At 45.2% G+C, this 25,224-nt stretch overlaps 1 protein-coding gene across 2 annotated transcripts in view; it reads right to left on the reverse strand.

Moving 5' to 3' along the window:
* Positions 1-369: 369 nt before the first annotated feature.
* The window catches only part of Pfkp (phosphofructokinase, platelet), a 67,105-nt gene continuing 42,250 nt past the window's right edge, over positions 370-25,224 (reverse strand). The window contains exons 11-22 of one of the 2 annotated variants that reach the window (XM_021216127.2): positions 24,554-24,618; positions 24,233-24,302; positions 23,865-24,011; positions 21,495-21,565; positions 18,891-18,978; positions 12,872-13,024; positions 7,928-8,092; positions 6,467-6,528; positions 5,898-6,009; positions 3,962-4,061; positions 1,581-1,683; positions 370-794 (exon numbers count right to left, since the gene is read on the reverse strand). In XM_021216127.2, coding sequence (XP_021071786.1) covers positions 656-794; positions 1,581-1,683; positions 3,962-4,061; positions 5,898-6,009; positions 6,467-6,528; positions 7,928-8,092; positions 12,872-13,024; positions 18,891-18,978; positions 21,495-21,565; positions 23,865-24,011; positions 24,233-24,302; positions 24,554-24,618 — 1,275 coding nt within the window. In that variant the 3' untranslated portion in view covers positions 370-655. Of the gene's footprint in view, positions 795-1,580; positions 1,684-3,961; positions 4,062-5,897; positions 6,010-6,466; positions 6,529-7,927; positions 8,093-12,871; positions 13,025-18,022; positions 18,176-18,890; positions 18,979-21,494; positions 21,566-23,864; positions 24,012-24,232; positions 24,303-24,553; positions 24,619-25,224 lie in introns of both variants that reach the window. The other variant, XM_021216126.2, reaches the window with a different exon arrangement.

The raw sequence follows: 25,224 nt of genomic DNA on the forward strand, positions 1-25,224 counted from the left end.
CCAATCCTTAACCCTAAACAGTGAGTTAAAACCTTCCACAGGGTGAAAACCCAGCACCCTGGCTGCTCTTGAAGAAGAGGCCGGTACGAGCTTCTTCTAAGCCGTGGCAGCTGTGGTGAACAACTAAGGGTGAAAGTGAGAATCACTAATTCATTGTTGTCCTTTTAACATTTCTGACTGGAAAAGATCATAAGCCTAGCTTGCAGTAGTGAAGCGAAGTAGTAGGCAGGGTCCCTGTCTACATGTCCCTGGAATATCTGTGGAGACTTTGCTAATCTCCACAAAACTGCTGAGGAAACCTTTGGTGGCACGGAACAAATCATCTTGACGTTTCAGACTCCTACTTGAAACAATAGACCGAGTACCACGGGAGTTGTAACCAAATGTTTAATCCCACAAGACATACACATGGTAAAGCACAAGACGGCATCCCATACAGTAGAAAACCGACACTTGATCAATAGCGTGAGGCTGGGTTTCATGTCTTAGGGGCTGCTGCGTCAATGGTTATGGCAAGTGGTGTTCTCTGATTATTACTGCTGACTCAGTCAACAACGCTTGCTTCCATAAAGTGCTGATAAATAACTATGTTACAAAAAAGGATGGTCCCTGGAGAACATTACAGGTCAGGTGATGGCATACTTGATGAGATGGCTCATAGTTCTCCATGGTGGTGCTGATGCAAGGGCTCCAGCTTGCCTGCATCGGACATGTCATAGCTCGCCTCATACTTGGCCAAGATCTTCATGATGGGCCGCAGTTTCAGCCACCACTGCACCTTGGGGATTCTGTGCCTGTCAGGAAGACAAGTTGGCTGTCAAATATTACATGTGCTCGAAGATGACTTCTGACTGCTACATACTGCTGGGCACTGTTTGAATAGGCTGGCCAGAAAAATGGGCTCTGTGGTGCAGACACCTAAATAAATATGGGATAAAGCAACTGTTTTCCATTTCAAGACCAAGTAGCCCAGGGTGGCCTTGAACCAGTAAGCCTTAAGTGGGTCAAGCAACTGCTGGGATGACGGGTATGGACCACCATATCCAGTGTGTTATGTGTGTATGTGTGTGAGTGTCTGTGTGTCTGTATGTGTGTACCTGTGTGTATATATGTATATCACTGTAACCTAGGGCCCAATACTAGCCCAAGCTACATAAGTGCTCTACCATCAAGCTTATTCTCAGGCCTTTGTATGTTTTGTGTTTTGAAACAAGGACTCACAATGTTGTCCAGTCTAACCTGGAATTTAAGACTCTTCTAAATGATGCTGTATTTGCAGGCCTGTTCCACCATACTCCTGTTCACAGAGCAATTTCCATAGGTCAGATGAAACCATTACTTTTTTTAAAAAAAAATCTGTCCTAATTGTGTTCTCTGCCTGTGTCCGTCTCCCTCCCTCCCTCTCTCTCTCTCTCTCTCTCTCTCATTTAGCTTCAGAAAAGCTCATATGTTTACCTAAGACAGCTCAATAGTGAATTCCTTATAGTACTTCGGATAGTACTGGTGATCTGTCCTGAAAGCTCCTATTTCTCATCCTTCCTAGTGATGAGATTCAGGTAAATAACATGGCATTGACTTACTCAAAGTCGGTGTCTTTCTTCAGCTCTGTCACTGGTTGAAACAGGAGATCTCTCTTGCAAATTCCCAGGACACAAATGGAATCATCGCTAACAAACTTTTTCCCTGTGAGAGAAAAAAAAAAAGAAAGAAAAGAAAGAAATCTAAGAACTATTGAACATACTGAATAAGCAGTAAGAGGACCAGGACAGTGAAGGGAGAGAAGCCATCAGAAAACAAATCCATGTATTGTGGGAAGACCTGTAGCTCCACAGAACCCTGAGGTGTCCTAGCTCTGCAAAGCCCAGTCAGGATGTGGATTGTGTCTGAGAAACCACTGTCCCATCTACTGCTCAGACCTTTTACTGTGACCAGGGTCTTTCCCAGACTGGCAGCACTCCTTCCTTTGAGCTGTGTCTCAGGGATACAAAGAGGCCTGGGCTCTGCAGGAGCCTGCCTTCTGTCACACCCTCAAGGAGGAACCCTTTCCCTACCACCCACACACAGTAGACCTACAGGATAACGGTCACTAGGGGGCGAGGTTCCTGGGAAGGACAGTGTTCCTCAAGTATTTCACTAAATGCTGTGATAAGAAAATGTGACTTAGGGCTGGTGAGATGGCTTAGCGGTTAAGAGCACCGACTGCTCTTCCAAAGGTCCTGAGTTCAAATCCCAGCAACCACATGGTGGCTCACAACCATCTGTAACAAAAATCTGATGCCCTCTTCTGAAGTGTGTAAGGACAGCTAACAGTGTACACACATATAATAAATAAATAAATCTTAAAAAAAAAAAGAAAATGTGACTTAAGTTGCAGAAAGATTTCCTTTTAATATTTAAAGCTCAAGAACAAACTGGGAAAGGAAATCTAGGCAGAAGAAAAAGAATACAACAGCATCAAGTGATGTAGACAAATTATCAAGAGGGAAAAAAAAGCCAGAGTTGGGACTCTGAAAATACCACAGGTCAGTTGGAACTACTTATATCTGTTCTGTGGGATGCCACTTTTATAAGCCTCCTAGTGGACACCGTATAGGTCGATCCTGAGGGAATCACACCCAGTACGACTGAGAAAGCAGCCTGACGTAGGGAGAGGGTGCCAGAAAGCCTGGCCCAAGTTGCCGATGGGAAGAGGCAGTGGGATTTAGAAATGCAGGCCACAAGAGGGAACAGCATGAAAAGCTTCATGCAAAGTTTTTGAAAATATAAATGAGTTTAAACTACTCTAGAAATCATAACTTATGGGAGTGATCATAGGGGGATAAGCGTGTAGTTTCATTAAGCATGAATGGGTTCATTTAGCAGTCACATCTTTCCACAAAGGAAACTGGAGGTTTTGACAGGTGCTTGCACAGGAAGGGTCTACCAAACATCCTGAAAGCTAAACTCCCATCTTAGACTGAAGGAAGTTCCCCCTACCCCCCCCCACCCCACTTCAATTTCAAACTTGACCCACTGTCTGACAAAGACAATGCCAGTAGGGAAACAGCTGGCAGGTGTTTTCCATCACTGAAACAGATGGCCTGCCCCTAAAGAACTGCAACAGCTGAGAGGTCTGGGTGTCAGCCATGGGCCAGGTGGGCATAAAGGAAAACAGCATCCCTACGAGTGAGCACAGGACCGCCAAGGCTGGCTCAGTGCCTCTGCTGAGCATCACCTGTGGTGGGTGGGGGGTGGGGGAGACCCAGACCCTACAGTGTATGTTGAGTCAGCAAACTTGGAAACCCATGAGGGTTAATTGGTTATCACACTCCTCGTCAAGATGTGAATAAGACATCACACAAGTTCAGAAGTTCGCCATGACCTTTCCTTCATACAACCTAGAAAGCTGAACTAAACTATAGGTCTGAGATGTATTTATTGCTCATGACATTCTAGGAGAAATCAAGGGAATGGCTGTCATCAAATCCTAAGGTTACCTCTGGAGGAGAGAAGAAATTGAAAAAGGGACAATATGTAGGATTTGAAGAAGGAAAATAGGGCACAATGCCTCCCAATCAGTTGTGCATTATCCCCTACCCTTGTATAACTTGCCTATGAACCAAACCAATGCACAAGTGTTAGCCTAAGTGTTTGAATGTGTTTCACGATACCACAGAAACAAACGCTCCATTTTCCAGTCTTGCTAATGGCAAACAGTGTGCGCCAGGCAATCTCCTAGCTAACAACAATGCTACCAAACAACATGTCACCCATCGCTAGCAGTAGAAATAAAATAGTTTTATTGATTATGTTTAATTATAACCTCTGGAAGTCATAGGTGGTAGTCAGCATTCATAGTCAAGGAGAGAGAGTACGGTATCCCAGACATCTCGATGGCAGATTTAAAGGAGGAGAAACACTGTAGCTGTTATTACAGTGTTCTCACTGAGGTACATTTCCCATTCTCCCCGTTCCCTCATACCTGTGCCCTGGGACCCCTTCAGTTTGGCCGAGATCCACTCCATTGCTTTGGCAGAAATTTTGGTTCCAAAGTTTCTATCGAATGGAGAAGGTGCTCCCCCCTGTGGTTGGCAAGTTATATGAAATGTAAGTCACACAGCAAAAATCTGATTTTTTTTTTTTTTTTAAGAAACCAATGAAAATACCAAAACTTAACAACATGCGTGTGGTGTTCAAAGCTGCAAATCTGCAGACCCGGTTTGGTTTTGGTATCTAGGACAGGAGGGAAACAGGTCTGTAAATCCTGGAGCCTGACCTCAGCCTGCTACATAGCCTTGGGGTGTTCCCAACTAAACAAGTAAGCTGTTGTTCTTTGTGTTGCTGCTTATATTTGTGTGTCTCTGTGTGGGTGCTGTGGGGGGGGGGTAGACGTGCTCTCCTACACGTGCGGAGGGCAGAGCATCACATCTGGTATTAATGACTTTCCAACAACTGGCTTCAGACAGGGTCTCTCACAACTAGAAGCTCCCCGTTTAGCCCAGGCTGCTGGCCCAGCTAGTTTTTTCCCCAATCTGTCTCACCCCAGTAATGGTGTTAGAGGCATGGGCAGCCATGCCTGGCTTACTATGTGGGTGCTAGAGATTCAAATCCTGGCCCTATTTCTTGCAGAGTAAGGGCTGTATACCTACTGAGCCATTTTCCCAGCCCATTTCTGAGGTCAGGGATGAATCACTTCTTTTACTGATAAAAATCTGTGGACTCACAAAAATGAGAATATACATAATCTCATATACATATCATCTACATAACTCACATTAACTTCAGGAATTCATGGACCCTTCAGAAAGAAGTTAGTGGCTCCTAGTTTAAAACTTCCTGGAAGTGGGCATCTTTACCGACTAGCAATATAGCAGTTATCAGTGAGCTCTGAGCTTGAGCAAGTATGGGTGATTCCACATGTCAATTTTCGGCCTCGATATGTACACACACACACACAAATTTTAAAAGAGCATATATAAACATGAGCAATGCATACATGCACACATACAGAGATACACAAATGGATGAAGATTAAAAAGTTCCCTACATTGCACAAAGGCCAACAAATATGCAACAGCAAGACCACTGACTCCCAAGCTAACCTCCAGCCTTGTGACCTGAGCATGCTCACTTCACAGAAAGGGAGAGTATAAAGAAAACCAATGAAGACAAAAGAAACGCCCATATTCAGGAGGTAGAGAAGCAGTTCTATCTTTCCAAATAATCTCCATTTGGTGAAAGTGTCAAATAAATACTACTGTACTGGTCTGAAACTTCACCTGAAATCTTATTACAAGCTGATAGTTAACTCAACAAAGTCATTGGAGTGTTTCCAGTGAGCAGTGTTCTTTCTCGGCTGATAGTGAAATGAAAGCTGATAGTTTTTCCCCTAAAAGTCCTGCTGTGGTTTGAATGTGGAATGTCTCCTCCATAGACTCATGTCTTAGAATGCCTAGTCCCCAACTCAGGGTGGAGCTTGAGGTAGATGACCTGGAGCAAGCAGGTCACCGTCACCATGGAAGCTCATTTGTCATCTCTTAGCCCAGCCCCACCTCATGACTGCCCTCAACCTCCAGACTGTGGATTCAAAGCAACCAGCTGCCTCCAGCTCCTGCCCCCGTGCCTTTCCTGCCACTGCTGGCTCTATCCCCTTAAACTGTTGACCAACATAAATCCTTCCTCCGATATATTGCTTTTTGTCAGCTGTTTGGTCACAGGCAAGAGAAAAGCATCTAAGTACTTCCCATAAACCCGGATGTCACAGTTGACACAGAATCCTAAAAGGGATGGAATTCCATGTCTGAAAACTCTGCATACTTACAATAGCTTCGGAGTTCATCTGTGCTCACATCCCACAGAATGGCACCATTCTGAGGGGGATGCCTGGGGCTCAGAGATCACAGAAGACCTTGGCCTACCTGCTGCATATGGCCCAGCACGTTTTTCCTGCAGTCAAACACTCCCTTGCCCTCCTCTGAGTAGAGCTGGTAGATGAAGTCAGTGGTGTAATTTACACTGCAGCTTTCGTTTCTGAAATGGATGTGAAGACGGCAAGTTTACTCAGGGCTGTGGAGGGGCTGAGTGAGGGCTTTCTGGAGAACGGCTCCAGCCAGCCTGGCTCAAGGCTCAAGGCACCCAGTCATTTGCCATGTCAGCCTCCTTCATCTCTACCCCTACTCCTGGCTCTGTACATTTCCCTTTCCTCATAAAGGCCAGGGGGCTAAAGGAAACGAGGGGCAGGTGTCTAGAAAATAATAACCAATAGGCTATAGAGCAAGAATAAAATGTGAAAGGTTGTCCTTCGTTTAAATGAAGACCTGATTTTTTTTTTTTTTTTAAACAACTCAGGTTTCTAAAGAAACGGATGCTTCTTTAGCATTCACAGAATCAGTGGCAAAGTAAAGATCCCACTGGGGTTTGAATGCCATGGCAACTTCTGTCCAAGAACCTACACCTAAAACGGAAGACGGGACACCCTCTCCGTTACCTGAGTACAAGGCCCCTCTGGATGCTGGTCTTCATTTTCTCTGTCAAGTGCATGACGTTGGACTAGAAAAGATTGTTCGATCAGACAGTGCACTTATTTGGCACCTACAATAAGACCATGTATGCTAGAATGTAGCACCATGTACAAGCACAATCAGCTGTTCCTAAATGTTTTGGGAGGTATCACAGTACAGAAGAATGCAGTGCATGAGAAACATAGCAGCATCGTTAGCAAATCAGATAAGCACAGAATGTGTACGAGGTGTGGCTATGCTAGTGGGTATGTTTATTAGAAAATGAATACTGCCCCACCTCCAACTAGGTTTCCCTTTTTAAAATACTCTACATTTGCCTCACCCACACATACTTTTTTTTAATATTCATGTCTGTGAGATTAGTGTTCATTGTCAACTTGGTACAACCCTAAACGCCTAAGAGAGTTTCTGCGCTATCTAGATTAGGCTGGGTCTATGGGCATGTGTATGGGGAATTAGCTTGATTACGTTAATCATGGTGGGAGGAGGCACTCATTGTTGATGGCACTATTCCCTAGGAAGGAATATAAGCAGGAGACACTAAGCTGAGCACGAACACACATGCATGTGTTCTCCTTCTGTTCTTGACTACACGTGGCGTGCAGCTTCAAGTTCCAGCTATGTTGACGACTATGCAGACCAAGACCTGGAACTATCGGTGAAATAAGCCCTTTCTCTTAAGTTGCTTTGGCCTAGATATTTTATTATAACAACAGGAAACAAAAGTAAGAGAATGGCAATATTTCAGAAGGCCAAAGGGATGCCGTTTAAAACACCAGGTCCCATTACATAAGTCTCTTTAAGTGACTTATGCCAAATACTGGGAAAGTGTTTCTTGTTTCTCAAAATAATGAATCATTTACAAATACATTCACATGCAGAAACAGAGTGTGTGCTGTGAGTGTGTGTGTATGTGTGTGTGAGAGAGAGAGAGAGAGAGAGACTTGTGTGAGATAGAGAGACTATGTGAGTGTGTGTGTGTGTGTGTGTGTGTGTGTGTGTGTGTGTTTAACCCCCTAAGAGCACTTTGCTCATCTGGCAGAAGACCCAGCCTCTTTTCTCAGCACCCATATGATGGTTTACAACCATCCTTAATTCCAGTTGGAGGGGCCTTGTCGCCCTCTTCTGGCCCCTGAGGGTGTGCACATGCACACATACTCAAAAAATATTCACATGTACAAAATAAAAATAAATGAATTAATCCACACACACGGTCACCTAGCTAAAGAGTTCCTAAGACTTAAGTACAAGCATCTGGATTTGAAGATGGCAATTGAAAAATGAGAAGCTTGCAATATTTTACAACACCAATCTCCAACCTTCAAAAAAAAACCAATAGGGAGTTAGTTAAAAAGGTTCTCTACGCAGCGCTGCTGAACGAAGTGCTCTGGGGGCGAAGCATGCATGGTGTGCAACCATGGACATACCTGCAAGTCTCGGATATCAAACGGCTCTTCAAAGATGTAGGCAGCATCAGCTCCCGCTGCAAGTCCTCCCATGTTGGCCAGGTAGCCACAGTATCCACCCATGGTCTCAATGATGAACACCCGGCGCTTGGTCCCACTGGCCGACTGTTTAATGCGGTCACACGTCTAGTTGCAGACATAGAGAGATCTGTCATTTGAATCCAGGACCTTGGCTAGTGCCACATGGGCACCGGCCCAGGGCCTGTTCTCCCCACAAGCTGCAGCATCATGTCCCTCCACCAAACCCAAGCGTGTGTGCAGAAGCAAGCATTGGCTACAGAGAGGCTCAATGGCAAAACTGCTCAGGTGCAGCCTGTCAGTATCTCTGTGATCACCCAAGGTGGGGCCCTGGCTAGGCCATTACCCTGGAGACTAGTCACTCAAGTCAGCTCACTTCCTGAGCTGTTTGACTATGCCTTTGCTGGAAGGTTTTTTTTTGTTTTGTTTTGTTTTTTTTTTTGTTTTGTTTTTGTTGTTTTTTTTGCAAGTCAATAGTTAGCTGATGTGAATTTATTTTTCTCTGGGAAGGTTGACTATCCACCTTCCTATTTCCTCTCTTTACTTTTCTGATGTTTCACTGTGAAAAGCTCTTTGTGATGCTGGATGTTTTGTTTGTCTTGGGTATATCCTTGGGTCTTTCATACTTTTTTTTTTTTTTTTTTTTTTTTTGGTTTTTCAAGACAGGGTTTCTCTGTGTAGCCCTGGCTGTCCTGGAACTCACTTTGTAGACCAGGCTGGCCTTGAACTCAGAAATCCACCTGCCTCTGCCTCCCGAGTGCTGGGATTAAAGGCGTGCGCCACAACGCCCGGCTTCCTTGGGTCTTTCATAAAGGGTACCTTTGTCCAAAGAGAACAGCTTCTTGGACAAAAGCACCAGAGATATCTTCCAGGCACTCTCACATTGAAACCCATTCCTGCCAACCGTTCTCCAAAAGGACCCAGGTTCAGGACCGAGGACAGCTGAAAACCACCCAGGGCCTCACACCCAAGGCAGCAATGCAAGTGCCAATCATTTCCTCAGAAATCAGTGGTAGCCTTCTACCTCATTCTCAGCATGCGTTCTGTTCCAAGGAAATGGAGATCCACACATACAATCCAAACCAGATGGTGTCCTTGGCTTCTTCAAAACCCCTCAGCACTCTCTTGTAAGTACTCCTCAAAGCCTTTCTATGGGATGCATAGCCCTGCCAATCCCCAGCACCCTGTCCAGCTCCCAGCTCCAGTTGCTATCCAAGCTCAGAGATGCTGCTCTCCTAAGCCTTGCTGGACCTTCACACAGCAGTCTCCAGGCACAGTGAAGAAGGAAACACAGAAGCCCCTAAAGGTATTCCATTCACACTCCCTGGAACTCCTCTTATACATCTTGAGGTGGGATTTTTTTCTGGATCATCTAAGAGGGTCTTGGTTGTCATCGTGTCACTGTAAAGGAGGCAAAAGAAGCCAGGGCACAATCACTACACAAAGCTACTACACAAAGGAGTGAGAGAATTTGTGCCATCTGAGAGGATGCAAAAGAGGTTAGGGTTCATGGCCTGCCAGGGTCACAGGTCTCAAAAGCAGAAGATACAGCCTCTCCCTGAGAGCTCACACCTTGACTTCATTTCCCCGACTTCTGCCCCTCACTGCAATGAGCAAATGGCTCTTAGGTTAACAGCAAGTATACAGCCATTTATTACAATTGAAAGAAACTCACTCAGGCTCTTTCCTGTTCTCTTATCTGCAATCTGTGACCCACTTAGAAATTCATTTCCTCGGGAAGACACTATGTGACCTCCAGGAGTGACAGTCCCTCTGGTAGGGCTCTCGTGACTCTGTGTCCTCCCTTCACCCCAGTACGTCTTCCTATAAAGTGTCTTATTAGATTTGGATATTTCCTCTCCAGATTGAAGTCCCTGGAGGACAAGAGCCCTGGGCGGGGCTAGCGGAGGACCGGTATGACAGAACCTGTCCCAGCCAGCTGTGCCTCCAACAAAGGAGATGCTTAACACTGAAAAGAAAAGTGCCCATTAACAGTCAGGAGGGAAGAGGAGAGAGACATCACGAGAGTGAAGGGGTCCTGGGACTGCAACAGTCATGGGTCTTTAGGGAATGCTCAAAGTGGGTCTACACTAAAGTCAAAAGAGCCATTTGGAGATTTTCACATGATCACCCTGAGTTACACTTAACAGGTCGCCATGCTTATGAACAAACATGGGTTTTAAGAAAAACATTTCAATCTCTAATTTCTCTAGTGAATCCCCCTGTATGTGCTTTGGTGGGTGGGAAGCCCTGAATTCTCTAGAAACAGAGATGTAACAAAGGAAGAGTGGATTCATGTTGCGCTGAACATCTCTCTGTGATACTCAGTTGCTGAAAGGGTCACCGTGTGGTCTTTGTTACAGAGCCATCCTACAAGTAAAGGAAGACTGCAGATCAGAACGGAAGGCTCTGCTAAGGTAGGTGCCCAGTCCCCCCCGAGGGAAGCAAAACCATGCAGGTTAATGTCCCACTTTAACCTTTCCCAAATGCCCACTAAAACTATGATGCAGTCACTTAATGATTCAAGAAGATGACAAAGAAAGAATCCTTTGTTCCCCAGGACTGTGAATACAGATCTCTAAGCTCTGATCCAAATGGGTTGTTGATGAGACAGACATAAACAAACTGATTAGACTAAACCTGCTTACCCCTGGCTGGAAAAAAACAGGGGCTTGGAATGGTCTTCCTCTCCTTATGGGCACCCCTCCTCAATACCCAGACTGCACCTGAAGATTTCAATCAGCTCCTTCGAAAAAATAGTAAGCCACCCTTGCCTTGTCTCAATTACTAAAAGCAGCACTGACAGAAAGAGCCAGTATACCAAGGCCATCTGATGTGTGCTGGTGACACACGGAGGGGCATCCCTGATTTCTGGTCAAGAGGGGGAACCATTTAGGGCTCCTGCCTCTTATGCTACAGCAACTGGCTCATAGGCAAGTTCATGGCCATCCAAGGGCATAGAGCGGTGTTTCTCTGGGGGAGGCCTCTGAGAGGAGTGCTGCTGGAGGAAGATGTCAAGCTACAGTTCCAACATCATGGCCAGTCCACTACACACACTTGTCTTTTCAGTAACATATTTGAAAGGTGAGGCGGTAAGGCAGAGTCTGTCACAGAGCTAGATCTTTCTTTGAGGGTTATATTAATTAATGTAGGGGCAATCATGTCTTATTAACAAGATAAGAGGTTCCCTTCCCTCTTTGCCCCTGATCCCATAACTGGTATTCTTTCAGAGTACTTACTGAAGAACTCAGGTGGCCAGAAAGGGAAGGGGCTGGGCAGTATAGGCAGAGATAATCCTGTCATGCCATGTGCTGGCAGAGAGAACTGACTGATCCTCACTTCCCCGTCAGTGAAGCCAACGTGGCTGCAGCGAGTGTCTAAGTCAGAAGGCTAAAGCATGTTGGTTCATCTAGGACTTCCACCTGTGATATCACCTGTCAACAAAGGTGTTGGAGGGGAAAGCTCAGGACTGTCTAGGCCCTAAGGCAGTCAGTGACTAGGGTTCAATCTACAGGCTTCCTTGTGAGTCTATTTAAAATGCAAAGTTATTAAACTCCAGGGAGGATAAGTAGGGGTCAGGTGAGCTTACACATTGCTTATGAGCTCCACCAACAGACAGGTTACAAGGGACATACCTAGAGTATTGCAATCTATTTAATAGTCCCATACCAAGATCTTAATGGAAGATTCGGATACTTGGTCTAACTGGGCACCTCCCCCTTTTTCCTGCAAAGTAGTTTAACTTAGTAGAGAGAACTGGGGATATAAGGAATCTCTCTAATGTTTAAAACTCACTGTAAACTCTAAAGCAGTAGTTTTCAACATTCCTAACTCCGTAATACTTAAATGGAGTTCCTTGTGTTATGGTGACCCCCCCCAAACATAAAATTATTTCCTTACTACTTTATAACTGTAGTTTTGCTAGTGTTATGAATGGTAATGTAAATATTTGATATACAGGGTATCTGACATGTGATGCACCCCCCCCCTTTGGGGTCGCGACCCACAGGTTGAGAACCACTGCTCTAGCACCAGCTCAGACGTGAGCATTGTAAGGAAGAGATCTGCTTGTTGCCTTTGCGTCAGGGTGGAGGGAACTGAGCGTGGTAAGATGCCAACCTTTGCTGCGCCACCGTCCGTTCTACTGTTGTATAACCGCTAACGGCAGCAAAGGACTCTGGGAGCTAGCAGACAGACAGCCTCCTGTCTCAGAAGCACCTAGTACATTCAGTTCATTACCTGTGTTACAAATGTAGACACCAGGACCACACCAAGCACCTGCATCAGGTGAAGTCACCTTTCCCTCAGAGAGTGACTTTGTCTCCTGGAATGCCTCTCATCTCACCGGGAAGTCTTTGTAATCCTTGGGCTCCTTTCTTTGAGTGTTGATATCAATCATGCTTACTCTGGATACTTATACTTACTTACAGGGTAACCAGGTGCCATCCTTTGTGCTCACTCCTGACACTCGTTCTGTAACCTCCCCCCCCCCCCGACATCACAACTCTAACAATGGGACTTTGGACAGAAGCAGCAGACCTTAAGAGATGTGATGTCCACAGCTCTCCTGCTCTGATGGTACAGAAACACTACAGAGAGGCCTGCATAGAGCGTTTCGTGTTGAGTTAAAACAGACAAGGACTCTCTCCATGAGAAACTAGGATCACTTTCCTATTATCAAAGGTATGGCCAAGTGGTAAGGATAAGTTTTGGCTTATTCCCTCTGAAAAACATGAAAGGGTATCTTTTTCAATTTCTAGTTAAGGTCGGACACGTGAAGGGTAAAGACTACAAGTTGAGAATTTGAGCTGTCAGGAGGGCTAAGAGGAGGAGGAAAAACCCCGTTCAGGCAAAGCAAAGTAAAAATGGAAGCAGAAGGTCTCTTACCTCGATAACCACATTCAGGCCAGTATCAGAACCGATACTGATGTCTGAGCCAGGGATACCGTTGCTAATAGTGGCAGGCAAAACACATATTGGGATACAAAACTCCTCGTGGTTGTTTCGAGCCTCAGATAGCATGATGGCACCGTGAAAACCCTGAAGCAGCAGGGCCATAGCAATTAGCAAGGTGCTGGTACATCCCTTGCCAAGTCACTGAGCGTGGGCAGTAACTCCAGGGATGTGACAGGGAGGGAACCAAGTAACCAGCAGGAAGTTGGTCCACATGGGCCAGCAGAGCCCATGAGAGGCCAGGACTGGCATCTGAGCAGGCGCGGGGCATGCTTCAACTATTCACGGGCCACTGGGTGCATCCCTCAGCCCTGTCCTTCTTGTCCCACAGGAAGAAGACACAAGGGGCCAGTCAAGGTGGTGCAAAGCAGGCAGCAAAGCAGGCAGCAGGCCGAGGGGACAGAGGAGCATCGTGGGTTAGTCATTAGATGGAACTGCTGCTCCTCTCTCATCATTAAAGAGGAGGTGGGGAAAGAAAGTGAGGTTGGGGGCCTTCCGGCGCAAAGCCCATCCCCACACTTCTTTAGGTGGAAGTGGGGAATAGGGAGGAGTCCGGGGCTCAAGGAAGACATCAAATGACCGGGGTCACCAATGCAGCTGGTTCACTGCACCACCGCCAAAGTCTGACAGGAAAAGAGACATGCACTTTACATTACCTGCAGGTCCACCCCGAGACCCACACCGGCATCACTGTGCCCCTCCACTCCCCATTAGAAATATCTGTCTCCCTCCCGGAGGAAGCATTCTTCCTAGACCTTTGGCAGTGCTTACAGGAAGCAAGAGAAATCATTTGGAATCTCGGGCACTGCTTCCAAGTGATAATTTAAAACGGCTGACTCTGTTGTCAAGAAGGCCACTAGTGAGTAGGCAGAGGTTTCCAGGACCTGCCTCAGATATTAAAGCTGGGTTAGTGGCAGTGTACAGGTCTAGTCACCCACAGTTCCTGAATCCAGGCAGCTCCCAACACAGTACGTAGGGTATTTTTTAAACCATTGCAGATGGCAAGTCTGACCCATGAATCTCATTTATCTTTCTTAAAGTAATATAATTATCAGTACAGGTTGCTGCAGAACTATTGCTCAATACAGCATAGGACTCTGCCTCTCCACAAGGCAGCTGCGATAAATGTTGTATGTTCTATACCATCTTCCTGCAACTGAATCATCCCGAGATTTAAAAACCTGTGTGCTACAAGGATTCTGGACAGTGAGTCATGGACCTGGGGTATGTTAGTCCTTGGTATGGTCAGTCAACAGGTCAGACAGGGCAGCCGACACTGGCCAGTGACAGGGTTTCTTCCCTTTCCAACACAACCAGACCTCCACCTCCACCTCCACCCACAGTTGGCGCTGAGTCTTTTGACTGCCCTCCATGTACTTGGGCCATTATGGTGCTAAGGTTATATTTGTTACAATTTGATTGCATTCAAAATGGAGCCTAATGTGAAGACCATCTGAGTGCACCCACTGGTCAATGCACTAGGCTCCTCAGAACTCCTCAGAAATATTTTTCCAGGAAAAATATTTCTATTTTCTGAGGATCATTTTTGCTAGGTATCCATTAGGAATAAATTGTACAGAAAGAAGTTGTGTCCTTGAGAGGCCTTCCACTGGAAGTCATAGGGGAGTAGGCAACATGTCTGACAGACCAGAGCCTTTTCTGTGGGCTGGGAGGGTATGGGGGACCAGGGGTGTATGAGGAGGGCAAGTGAGGAATGGAGGGGGTTAGTGCCTTAACGTCATACTGACATTGTTGGTGATGGCGATATTGTTGCAAGAGCTTTCTTCTCTCTTTAAGCAACTAAAAGAGAAGCTCCAGGAGAGAATCCATACCCAGGAGAAGTAGCTAACTCTGAAGAAGCCATCCAGAAAGTCTTGCTTCTAAATCCTACAGGGGGCATCAGCAACTTTGAAAATACCAATAAAGCCACCTTAGACATTTTGACTGCACATACTGCAACAAGGGATGGTACAAAGTTATCGGGACCTACGGTCAGTGTTCAATCTCCTAGTGTTCACAATTTGGGACACCCTCAGAACTGTAGTCATGTCACCGCCCTGGCATTCGGTGGCAGCTCCCAGTTAGCATGCCTTGGTTGTGTCTTTTGACGGGGGCAAAGCTCAATGCTGACGGTAAGGAATAAAGCCAAGTCCCGTTGAAAAGCCTCACTCATTATTCCAACAGCAGATTTCTGACATGCCTGTTTTGACGTGCAGTCCAGAGAACTCATCCATTACCCTTGCAGCTACTGAGATGCAGTCAAGTAACATACTTATACCTTAGTATCATTGCCGGCGAAGGGGAAAGGGTTTGTGAAGGCAACGTTCAACACTCAAGGGCAATGGTGTTTGATCCGACTGGAGAAGCTCAGACTTTCTCACCTTAAGACAGTAGATATTCTGAGACTGAGTCATCTCTGTGGTAGGGACTGTCCCCAACACTGTAAGGCAGTGGACAGCATTCCTGATATCTACTCCTAACACTTGATGGACTCCTCTCTCCTACCTCTGATGATGCAAAATGTCCTTCATCATCACAGCTGTCCACCAGACGCAGAAACAGGAAAAGCTGAGAACTGCCTGGCCCTCCAAACCCAAGGGAACAATTGGTTCCGGGAGACAGCCACGGATTGTGAGTTTCAGTGTTATCCAGGGCCCGGTAAGAGGCTATTATCCTTTAGAAACATATATGAGTGGAGATACAAGTGACTTATTGGATACCTGTTTCAAGGGACACTGTAAGGTTAAGTGGAGCCATCAGCTCTCTCCCAGGGCCTTCCTAGATACAGCAGCGGGAGGTGTGGGTACTCTGGGCAGAGTCTCCTCTTTTCCGAGACATGGTGACAGCCTTCTTGCACTCTGTGGCCAGCCTAGTGAATTCAGGTCAACTTCACACTATTAAAATGAACACTGTTCCTCCATGCCTTCTCATGCTCTAGTTGTTTTTACCTTTGGGGAGGCGCCACGGGCCTCTGAGATGTATTCTCATCCCCACACAGCTATCAGCCCCAGAGCAATATCGACCTTCACCAAGGTTATCTCAACTGGCCTGGTTTCAGCCACCCACCTTGAGATCACAAAACCGTTAAGACCCAGGTCCCTGGTGCATCAGAAACAAAGAGCAGCCAAACAACAACAACAACAACAACAACAAAGTGCAGGTGCACACCAACTTACCCTGTATGAGTGAGCCTGAAGCCCTCAGGAACTGCCACCTACCTACCATTCAGCTTTCATTCTCTCATACTACCACTGGCTTTGAGAAATGCAAATAATAAGAAGAAAAAGAGATTAAAGAAAAAAAAATAGCACAAAATCCCTCTATAGGGAATAAATAGGAAGAGGGAGTAGATAACCTTTCCCCTCCTCTCTGTTTTGAGCTTCAATTTTTCAGCTATATATATATATATATATATATATATATATATATATATATATATGAATATCATATAATCATATCTGGGACAAAATAATTACTAGCATTGCAGCTAAGATTCATAAATTATAATTATGGAGACACCATAAAATAAAAGGAGAGAATCTTCCTTTCATGCTTGACAGTCCACACTGGATATCCATAAGGAGATAAATGACCCACCTTGGCTGGCATCTGCAGAGGCTCCCACTAAACTGCAAGTGACAGTATGCAGGCATGTCCAACCACTCAGTGTTTTGATGGGACGCTGTCATCATTTACAAAGGTCACGCTCAAAGCCACAGAACACAGTTTCAAAACTGGCTTGCAAAAATAAGTCTCATATTATTTTAAATGAGTTTATGTTTGTTTGTTTGTTTGTTCTTTGACTAGGCCACATTGATAGCTGCTCTTTGAAACATGCTGTTCACAAACTGTTGCTCAGATACACCTATAGGGTGGTGTCTGCTTAGATGTCAAAGAGCAATTAAGCACCCTTAATTGCTTCCCCTATCAATTCCTCCACGTAAACTGTAGACTGTAACTCAGCATCTGGGATGCACAAGGCCCTGGATCCCAATCCATTTTGTGACAGACACCCTTCTTTCCATTGACAAAGGGTGAAAGATCCACCAAGAGCCCGAATCCATTAACCACAACAGCAGAAGCAATAATGGCAGTCGTCAGGTCGCACATGCAACAGCCGGGAGACGTTAGTGACTGGGAATAGACAAAGCAGACATCAGCCACTTAGGCTTCAGTAAGCAGAGGGAAGAACAGTTCCGCCATTCAGAAAAGCAAGAAATCAGCGCTAAGCGTTACTTACCACTGTGAGCTTTTTTGTAAAAGCGTTGGGGCTTTTATTTACCAGTACTAGAAATGAGCTTGGTGTCAGGAGCTTAAGACAAAACAAAATCCTAACAAAATTATGTATAAGAATTGTCTCTCAGGGAAAATAACTCGAGGGTTACTGAAAAATTTTAGAATTCTGACTTAGTAATCTTAAACTCCCATAAGAATTAACAAGTATAATTTACAAATGTGACACTAAAATGCAAGTGCATATTTTCTTACTACTTTTTTTTTGGAAAAAGAAAAATAATAAGAAAGCATCGATATTTTGACACAATTTAAGATTACCAATTTATAAAGGGGAAAAAATAACAGTGACAACCATAGCCAAAAACCTAGTGAAGTGCCCATAGTTGATTCACGGAATAACATTATTAAATATTCAGTTCAATTGCTATAGTCAACATCAAGTAGACAATGTTGGACACAGGATTTAAGTGCAATAAGAGGCTATAGACTGAAGGAAAATTACATCCAGCCAAAACTTAAAAACCCTGCAATTAGTTGAGGATCTGATCAGAAAACACCATGGTCCACCACTGCTTGAGCTAGGATGGGCTGTCACTCCACAGGTCTTGGTAATGGAGTCAAGTCATGTGAGCAGCAACGTAGAAGGACCCATGAGAAAAACTGGGGTGGGGGCAATTAAATTAAGCATTTTCAGAATCCAAAAGGAAGTTTTAGAATGTGCTGTCTTGAAACAAAAATATTTAGGTATCCAATTGGTAAAAGGCTATTTCTAGTGCACTGGTAGATAAAAGGGTCCCGGCCTCGGGTTAGCGTCAGTGGCACCTGCTTTGCTGGCACACCCACACTTACGTCTGTGATAGTGTTCAGAGCTGTGTCTGCCCCGATGCTGAAATCGGAACCCGGCACATTGTTGGAGACAGTAGCAGGAACCATAACCATGGGGACACAGAACGCCTCATGTTTCTCCCGGGCAGCTGCCAGCTCTAGGAGTCCTAGGTAGGCCTGTCAGATAAGTCTGTGTGATTGCAAGGCCAGGGGAGGGGGAGAGGGGCGTGAACAGCATGTCGCCAGGACCGAGCAAGCACAGGGAATACACAGTGCACGGGGTACACGGTGAGGAGAGCAGGTACCACTAGAAGAACCAACACAGAAGAGTTACGAGCAGAGACAGGACTGGCAGCTAGCTTTCTGGGCATAAAGGGGAGGAAAGGACTAAGATGAACTCTCTCATAATTTTGAGTCTGGTTTTGTGATGTTCCTATCTTTCTTTAGGTTAAATTCTTTAGGATTTCTATGACTTTCGTCCCCATGGATGTAATTAAGGACTACAGTCCAATTATATGAGGTTTTTGTTTGTTTTTTTAAAAAGTCGGAAGAGAAACATTAACCATATAACCTCCTTCCTTTCAAAATCAGCAGTCTATCTCAAATGGCAAATATGGAATTATATGTACAGATTGATAACAAATGAGAAAACATCAAAAGAAGTTTCAGCAGAATGGACACTTTACTGGGTTAATTGATCAGAATTGGGCTAGTCACAATGTGCTGCATCTCGCTACCCTGCTATTCTGTATTTCAGGGCAATGGGCTTGTGTATTAAAACCCCAGTTCCCGAGGAATAGTCATTAAGATGGGGTATATGTGATGCAAACATAGGGCTACCAAGCACACCTCCAGAACCAACAAGCAGGGAGTCAGAGACACAATAACATACCTCAAATCCTCCAATGATCAGAAGGGCATTGATACTGTGGGAATGCATCTGTTCGGCAATCTTCTCCAAGTACTTTCCAGGCAGGGTGCTAAAGACAGACACAGACAGACAGACAGACAGACAGACAGACAGACCAAGAGGTGAGAGCACACCCACAAATTGCCAAACTTCTTGGAATTCATTCTTCCCACTGCTGGGGTCTCTTCTCCCACCTTCCACCCATATCTCAATTCTGTAGTGAGAAAGGTGCCACTGGCAGTGGGGCTACTTTTCCGTGCCTCCGTGACTGACAGACAGCACCAGGACAGTAGAGTCCTGGAGAATGATCGCTTAAGGGGGGAGTGGCAAGGTATCATGTGCCAAAAGAGCATTTTTCAAAAGTAAGGGGGCAGGGAACCTAGCTCAATGGTTGCCCTAAGTTCAGTCCATACCATTGCAATAAATAAAAATTAGCAGGCAGGCAAACAGAAATAATGTCACTCCAGAAGAATGATGTGGCCGTGGACACCTGAAATTCCAACACTCACTGAGCTTAAGACCATCCTAGGCTACAAGGAACATAGTGAATTTCGGAACAGACCGAGTTACATAATGTTCTTTCTCAAAAAGGCCAAAAAGAGCTGTACTGGCTCATGAGAAAAAGAAAATACATATTAGCTTACAGTTATTAAGAGTAATCATTTCCTCTTGGAAATTTCCATTTTCTAAATTACATGCCTTTGGATATATGCGCATGTAGATATGTGTGTATGTATATATTTTATAATGTATTTAATATATTTATGTGTGTATAAGTCATATATATTAAATAATACAATATTAAGTATATAGAAATTATATGCAGCACACATACACACACACACACACACACACACACACACACACACACACACATATTCCACCCTGCTCAGAGCAATGCCCAGGTTGCCTTCCCTAAATCAGACCTGGGCCTGCAGCTGGGCTGACTCTCTGCAGAGGCCTGGGGAGTCTCTCTGCATAATCACCAGTCTACAGAGGCTTTGCCATCCAAAGCACCAACACCATGGCACAGAGAAGCAATCTAGAAGGCTGGGGAAGCCACCCTGGGGAATCCCCATCTGCCTATCTGGCACTCAAAGCTTGATTTGGAAACAAGCAGAAAAGTTGACTCGATTCTTCTCAGACATTAGCCACCGTGACATAAGAGCACAAAAAACTAAAAATTGCTTCCCTTCCATATGAGAGATGCAAGGTACAGTAGTAGCTGGGATTGATACTTGCACCCTGCAAATTACCAAAGATTACACGGGGTTGGATCCGATATAATGCACTTTCTTAAAAATGCCTCAATCCCAAGTGCATAGCTAACCGAAGGATTTTGTGAATCAGAAAAACACTTTACTTTAGCATGGCTCAGGTGATTTCCTCAGCTGTTCAAATGAGCTTGGGGTCACTGTATGGCTCAGGTCTGTGATAGCCAGACTAGTCATACTTCTCCCACAAGGCTGTAGTAAGTGCTTGGTGACACGGTAGCACAGCTCATGACACCTTCTGTGGTGGTTCGAATATGCTTGGCCAATAGGGAACAACAGTACTATTACAAGGTATGGCCTTGCTGGAAGAAGTGTGTCACTGTGGGGGAGGTGGGGGGATGGCCTTGCTGGAGGAACTGTGTCACTGTGGAGGTGGTGTGGCCTTGCTGGAGGAAGTGTGTCACTGTGGAGGTGGTCTTTGGAGGTCTCCTCCTATGCTCAGGCTCCTCTCACTGAGGAAGAGCGCTTCCTCCTAGTTGATTAAGAAGGCCAATCTCTCCAGGTTGCCTTCCATTCAAAATGCAGAACTCTCAGCTCCTTCCCCAGCCCCATGTCTGCCTGCGTGCTGCCATGCTTCCTGCCATGATGATAAGGGACTAAACCTCTGAAACTGTAAACCAGCCCCAATTAAATGTTTGATTTTATAAAAGTTGCTGTGGTCACTGTGTCTCTTCAAGGAAATGGAAACCTTTGTCACCGTCACTCATTCTTATGACCAGAGTGGGACAAAAGCTTTTCACATATTGTTTTGCTTTTCAAACAGATGTTAATAGGGAATTAATGGGGAGGAAGGGCCACAAGGTACTGAACTTCTGCTTAAGTATGGGGGCATTGAACCTGAGGCCTCAGGGCTGCTAGGCATTGAACCTGAGGCCTCAGGGCTGCTAACCACTGAGCTACATGTCCACCCTACTTTCCCCTCCTTTTCCTAGCACTGAGGTTGATTCTCAGCTCCCTCAAATACAATTGAGGTTCCTGGGGCAATGGCAGACAGGGGTCCCTTGCTACATTAGGAATTCATAACAGAAAAAAACAGAATGTATCTACATCCAGCCACTCTCTCTAGAATGTTCCTCTTCCCTCTTTGTTAAGAACTGTAGGATCGCTAAGGAGTTAGTTAGGAGCACTAGCTGCTCTTGCAGAGGACCAAGTCTTGGTTCCCAGAACCCACCTGGCAGCTCATCACCACCTTTTAGTTCCAGCTCCAGGTGAACCAATGACCTCTCATGTAGCGTACAGACATACATACAGGCAAAACACCCATACGCATAAAATGAGAATAAAATAAAAGGAGTTAAAATTTTAAATTTACCGTTTCGTCCCAAGAATGGACCCTCCTTGTCCCGTCCAACCTCCGACATCTGCCCAGCCGATTTCTTTGATCTAAGGTTCAAGCACAGAGTCAGACAGCTGCAGCAAGGAAGAAAAGGCTCTGAAAACAACTTAGGGCTCTGTATGCTCACAGGCTGAGCTCCCACAGGGATGGGTAAGGCTGCAGGTCGGGTTCCAAACTAGTGCTGACTCAGCCAAGACATGACTTGCCCTTCTAAGGTTAAGCAAAATGCTGAGCCTCAGGAAGAGTACTCCTTCCCTGCCTTCAGGGGACACCCACACCCTAACTCCAGACATGTGTCCTGGGTGGACACCTTAGCTGACCAGAATCTCTCTAGTAAAGAAAATAAAAAGAATACCATGTTTTTAAAATTGGTAATGGTTAAAATAATTTTTGCAAAGAAGACAAGAGAATAAAGGGAGAAACACAACTACAGCTTTGCTAAGTAGATGAAGTTTAATCAGCTGTGGGGCGATTCCCATGCTAGTTACAGAGCAGAACATGCTGGACCAGAAATCCAGATCACAAGCTTCTGGTCATGTGGTTTGTGGTGAACTTCTTACGATTACTGGATCCTGGTGGGATCTTTAGGAAAGTTACAGACATCCCCCAACCTGGCATCTCCAACGTCAACTCCCCAGAGTTCCCGGAGAACTGGCACAGGCTCCATTTTCTTGACTCTATAAATTCCATTTCTAGCCCTTTCATTTGGTCAACTGAAACACAATAGACTATGCCTAGCTTTTGTGTCATCGGCACATACATTGTGAACAAACTGTATTGTCTGTATTGGCTCAGAATGTAGCCTGATCCTTGAAGGCATGTCATTGTCTCCACAGCTGCCTCTGACACTTCTTGCGGTAACTGTAAAACGTTTTGACAGTCCACCTAGTCTGCCTGTTTCCTGCCTCTGCTAGGCATCAGAAAGAAGATGTACCAGCATGTGCTAGCCCCCTCCTTATAGAGCCTTCCCTCTCACTTAGCCAGAAAATCAAATCCCTACAGATAACCTGGCTCTTGCTTTGTTCTCTCCTTCTGCTTCTTTCCTATTCCTCCCTCCCCTGGCCCTTATTACCCTAAAACATGGGCAGATCCAACCCCAGAGTCTTTGTATCATACCATTTGCCTGGAATGAACCAATGTCCTCTCTTGGTCCCCGCTTACCCATCAATCAGTAGGAGATCGGCTTCCCATGAGCACCTGTTGCATGAAACGCATGCAGAGCCCCCGGGGCCTGTGGCCTCTTGTAAATATTGTCCCCACTTATTTCACTTTCTTATAAATAAGCAATATGGCTTGTTAGTATAGTCTTACTGTTGTCACCTCCAAAATATAAAGTCTGCGGAGGTGGGGCTTTTAGTCTGTTTTGCTCACATGTGTAATTCCACAAACTGACCAAGGTACTGACCAGATAGAGTAGAAAGTACAGCAGCTCTGGGGTCAGACATGCCTCACCATCCTGTTTCAAATGCTCCATCATGAGAACTGTTGCAAGTGAGTCACTATTTCTACACCTCATTTCTCTCATAAGAAAAACTGGTAATAAGACCCTAGACATATGGCAACCCTATAGAAGGATCAACAATATGAACTAACCAGTATCCCACAGAACTGTGTCTCTATTTGCATATGTAGCAGAGGGTGGCCTAGTCGGCCATCAATAGGAGGAGAGGCCCTTGGTCTTGCGAAGATCATATACAGGGGGATGCCAGGGCCAGGAAGTGGGAGTGGGTGGGTTGGGGAGCAGGGCAGGGGCCTCCCAGGGGTATAGGGGACTTTGGGGATAACACTTGAAATGTAAATGAAAATATCTAATAAAAAATATATTTAAAAAAAGACCTTAGACATAGTGTGAGGTCAAAAGGATTAATATATGCAAATCACATGCTACAAAAGGAAAACAGTGAATGCTCCAGGGACCTCTGTTGGCCAATTGTTGCTGTTCTCTCATTGTTGGGGCTAAAACCCAGAGCATTAGATTACTTTTTTTTTTTTTTTTTTTTTTTAGAATTGGAGTTACTTTTTTTAAGGTTTTATTTCGCTGGTTTGTATGACATGCACTTTGTCATCTGAACTTAACACAATAGCCTGTGAGGTGAGCATCATTGGATTACTGTGCCTTTGGGCCTTTGAAGAAAATCTGAAAATACAGAACACCCTGAGCTTTATGTAAGCTAAGACCTTAACTTAGGGCAGGGCTCCTAAGTGGAAGGTAACCCTTAACCCTCAAGTCAGTAATTGGTATAGTCCTACCACCAAGAATTGTGATTTAGTAGGTGCTGTGAGGGAAGGCTGGCCTCCCCAGATACAATAACATTTTAACTCCCCTAGGACTCCTGGGAGACTCACTTGGCCATTGGCGAACCCTTCAAAGCCGTCATAGATCGCAAACATCTTGTGGCCTTCTGCAATCCCGACTCGAACAGCAGAGCGCACGGCTGCATTCATTCCGGCGGCAGGTGCCCCTACGTTGATGATGGCTACATTGCAGTTGCTCTGAAAAGAGAGAGCAGGGTAGTGCCAAGTCATCAGATGGGCACAAGTCCCCATCTGTGTCACATTTATAAGAGGTCATACTATGCCAAGTTTTGCAGGAGGTGACCAGGTCAGGATCACAATGGAGAGGTGAAGATAAATTTCCAGGGACCCACACTGGGGGAGAAGGGGCACCTAGGCCACTCAGGAGACTGGGTCATTGATAGAAGCTGGCTACCTACCTTGACAATCTTCTCATCAGGCAGCTTTATGGCAAGACGCTTATAGGTGTTCAGGTTTCCCTCAAAACTCCTAAAGAAAAGATGGCATTGTGGTTTGTGGTTATGTGTGGTTTCTGAGATGCCTCTAGAGGCCAGAAGAGGGCAAACGACTCCAGCAATTATGAGGTAAGGCATATGGGTTCAGGGAACTGAACTTGGGTTGTGCTTGTAGTTGCTGAGCTTCAGCTCTGGACTCTTACATTTTTATATTAAGACTAAGTCTCAATGACCAAACAAGGACCTAAATTTCTAGTAATTAGAGTTTTATTCATGATAACTCACCTTCCTCGGAGTTTTACGGCTTCCTTAAATCTCCTTTCATCCATTGCCTTCTGTACATCCTGGGTCTTTAAAAAAAAAAAAAAAAATGAATGAATGATTGAAGCCTTCAATGATCTACGGCTGGACCTTCACAGTCTGACCCCATTGGATTGTCAGTGGCCACCGAGTTGACAGCTAACTTGGCTGTGAGGTTAGAGCCCCAAAGAAGAGGAGGAGACTCCTGCTGCTCGTGGATGGCCACAAGGTCATAAAGAAGATTTCCACAAAGGCAAAGCTCTTCACGGAAATGGGTCTCTTAAGAAAGTATCTGATTATTCCACAATCTAGCTCAGGTAAGGAAAAAAGGAAAACGTAGCTACTAGCTCATCACCTCACTGAAGACTGCAGAACTTAAGGATGCTTCGTGGTGGCTGAGAGGAACAGGGATCAAGGCAGCCTCAAGACAGAGAGCTCAGGGCTGGACATCCTGACCAGCCTCAGTGAACTACTGGCTCTCAGCAAGTGGCTCTCTGTGGCTGGTTATTAATGAAACCTCTCTGTGATGGTTTGAGTATCAAGGCAACAGCACAAGTTTTTTGTTTTGTTTTGTTTTTTTGTTTTTAAAGATTTATTTATTTATTATATGTAAGTACACTGTAGCTGTCTTCAGACACTCCAGAAAAGGGCGTCGG

This window comes from Mus pahari, chromosome 16, assembly GCF_900095145.1.
Source record: "Mus pahari chromosome 16, PAHARI_EIJ_v1.1, whole genome shotgun sequence".
In the NCBI taxonomy this organism is placed as follows: Eukaryota; Metazoa; Chordata; class Mammalia; order Rodentia; family Muridae; genus Mus; species Mus pahari.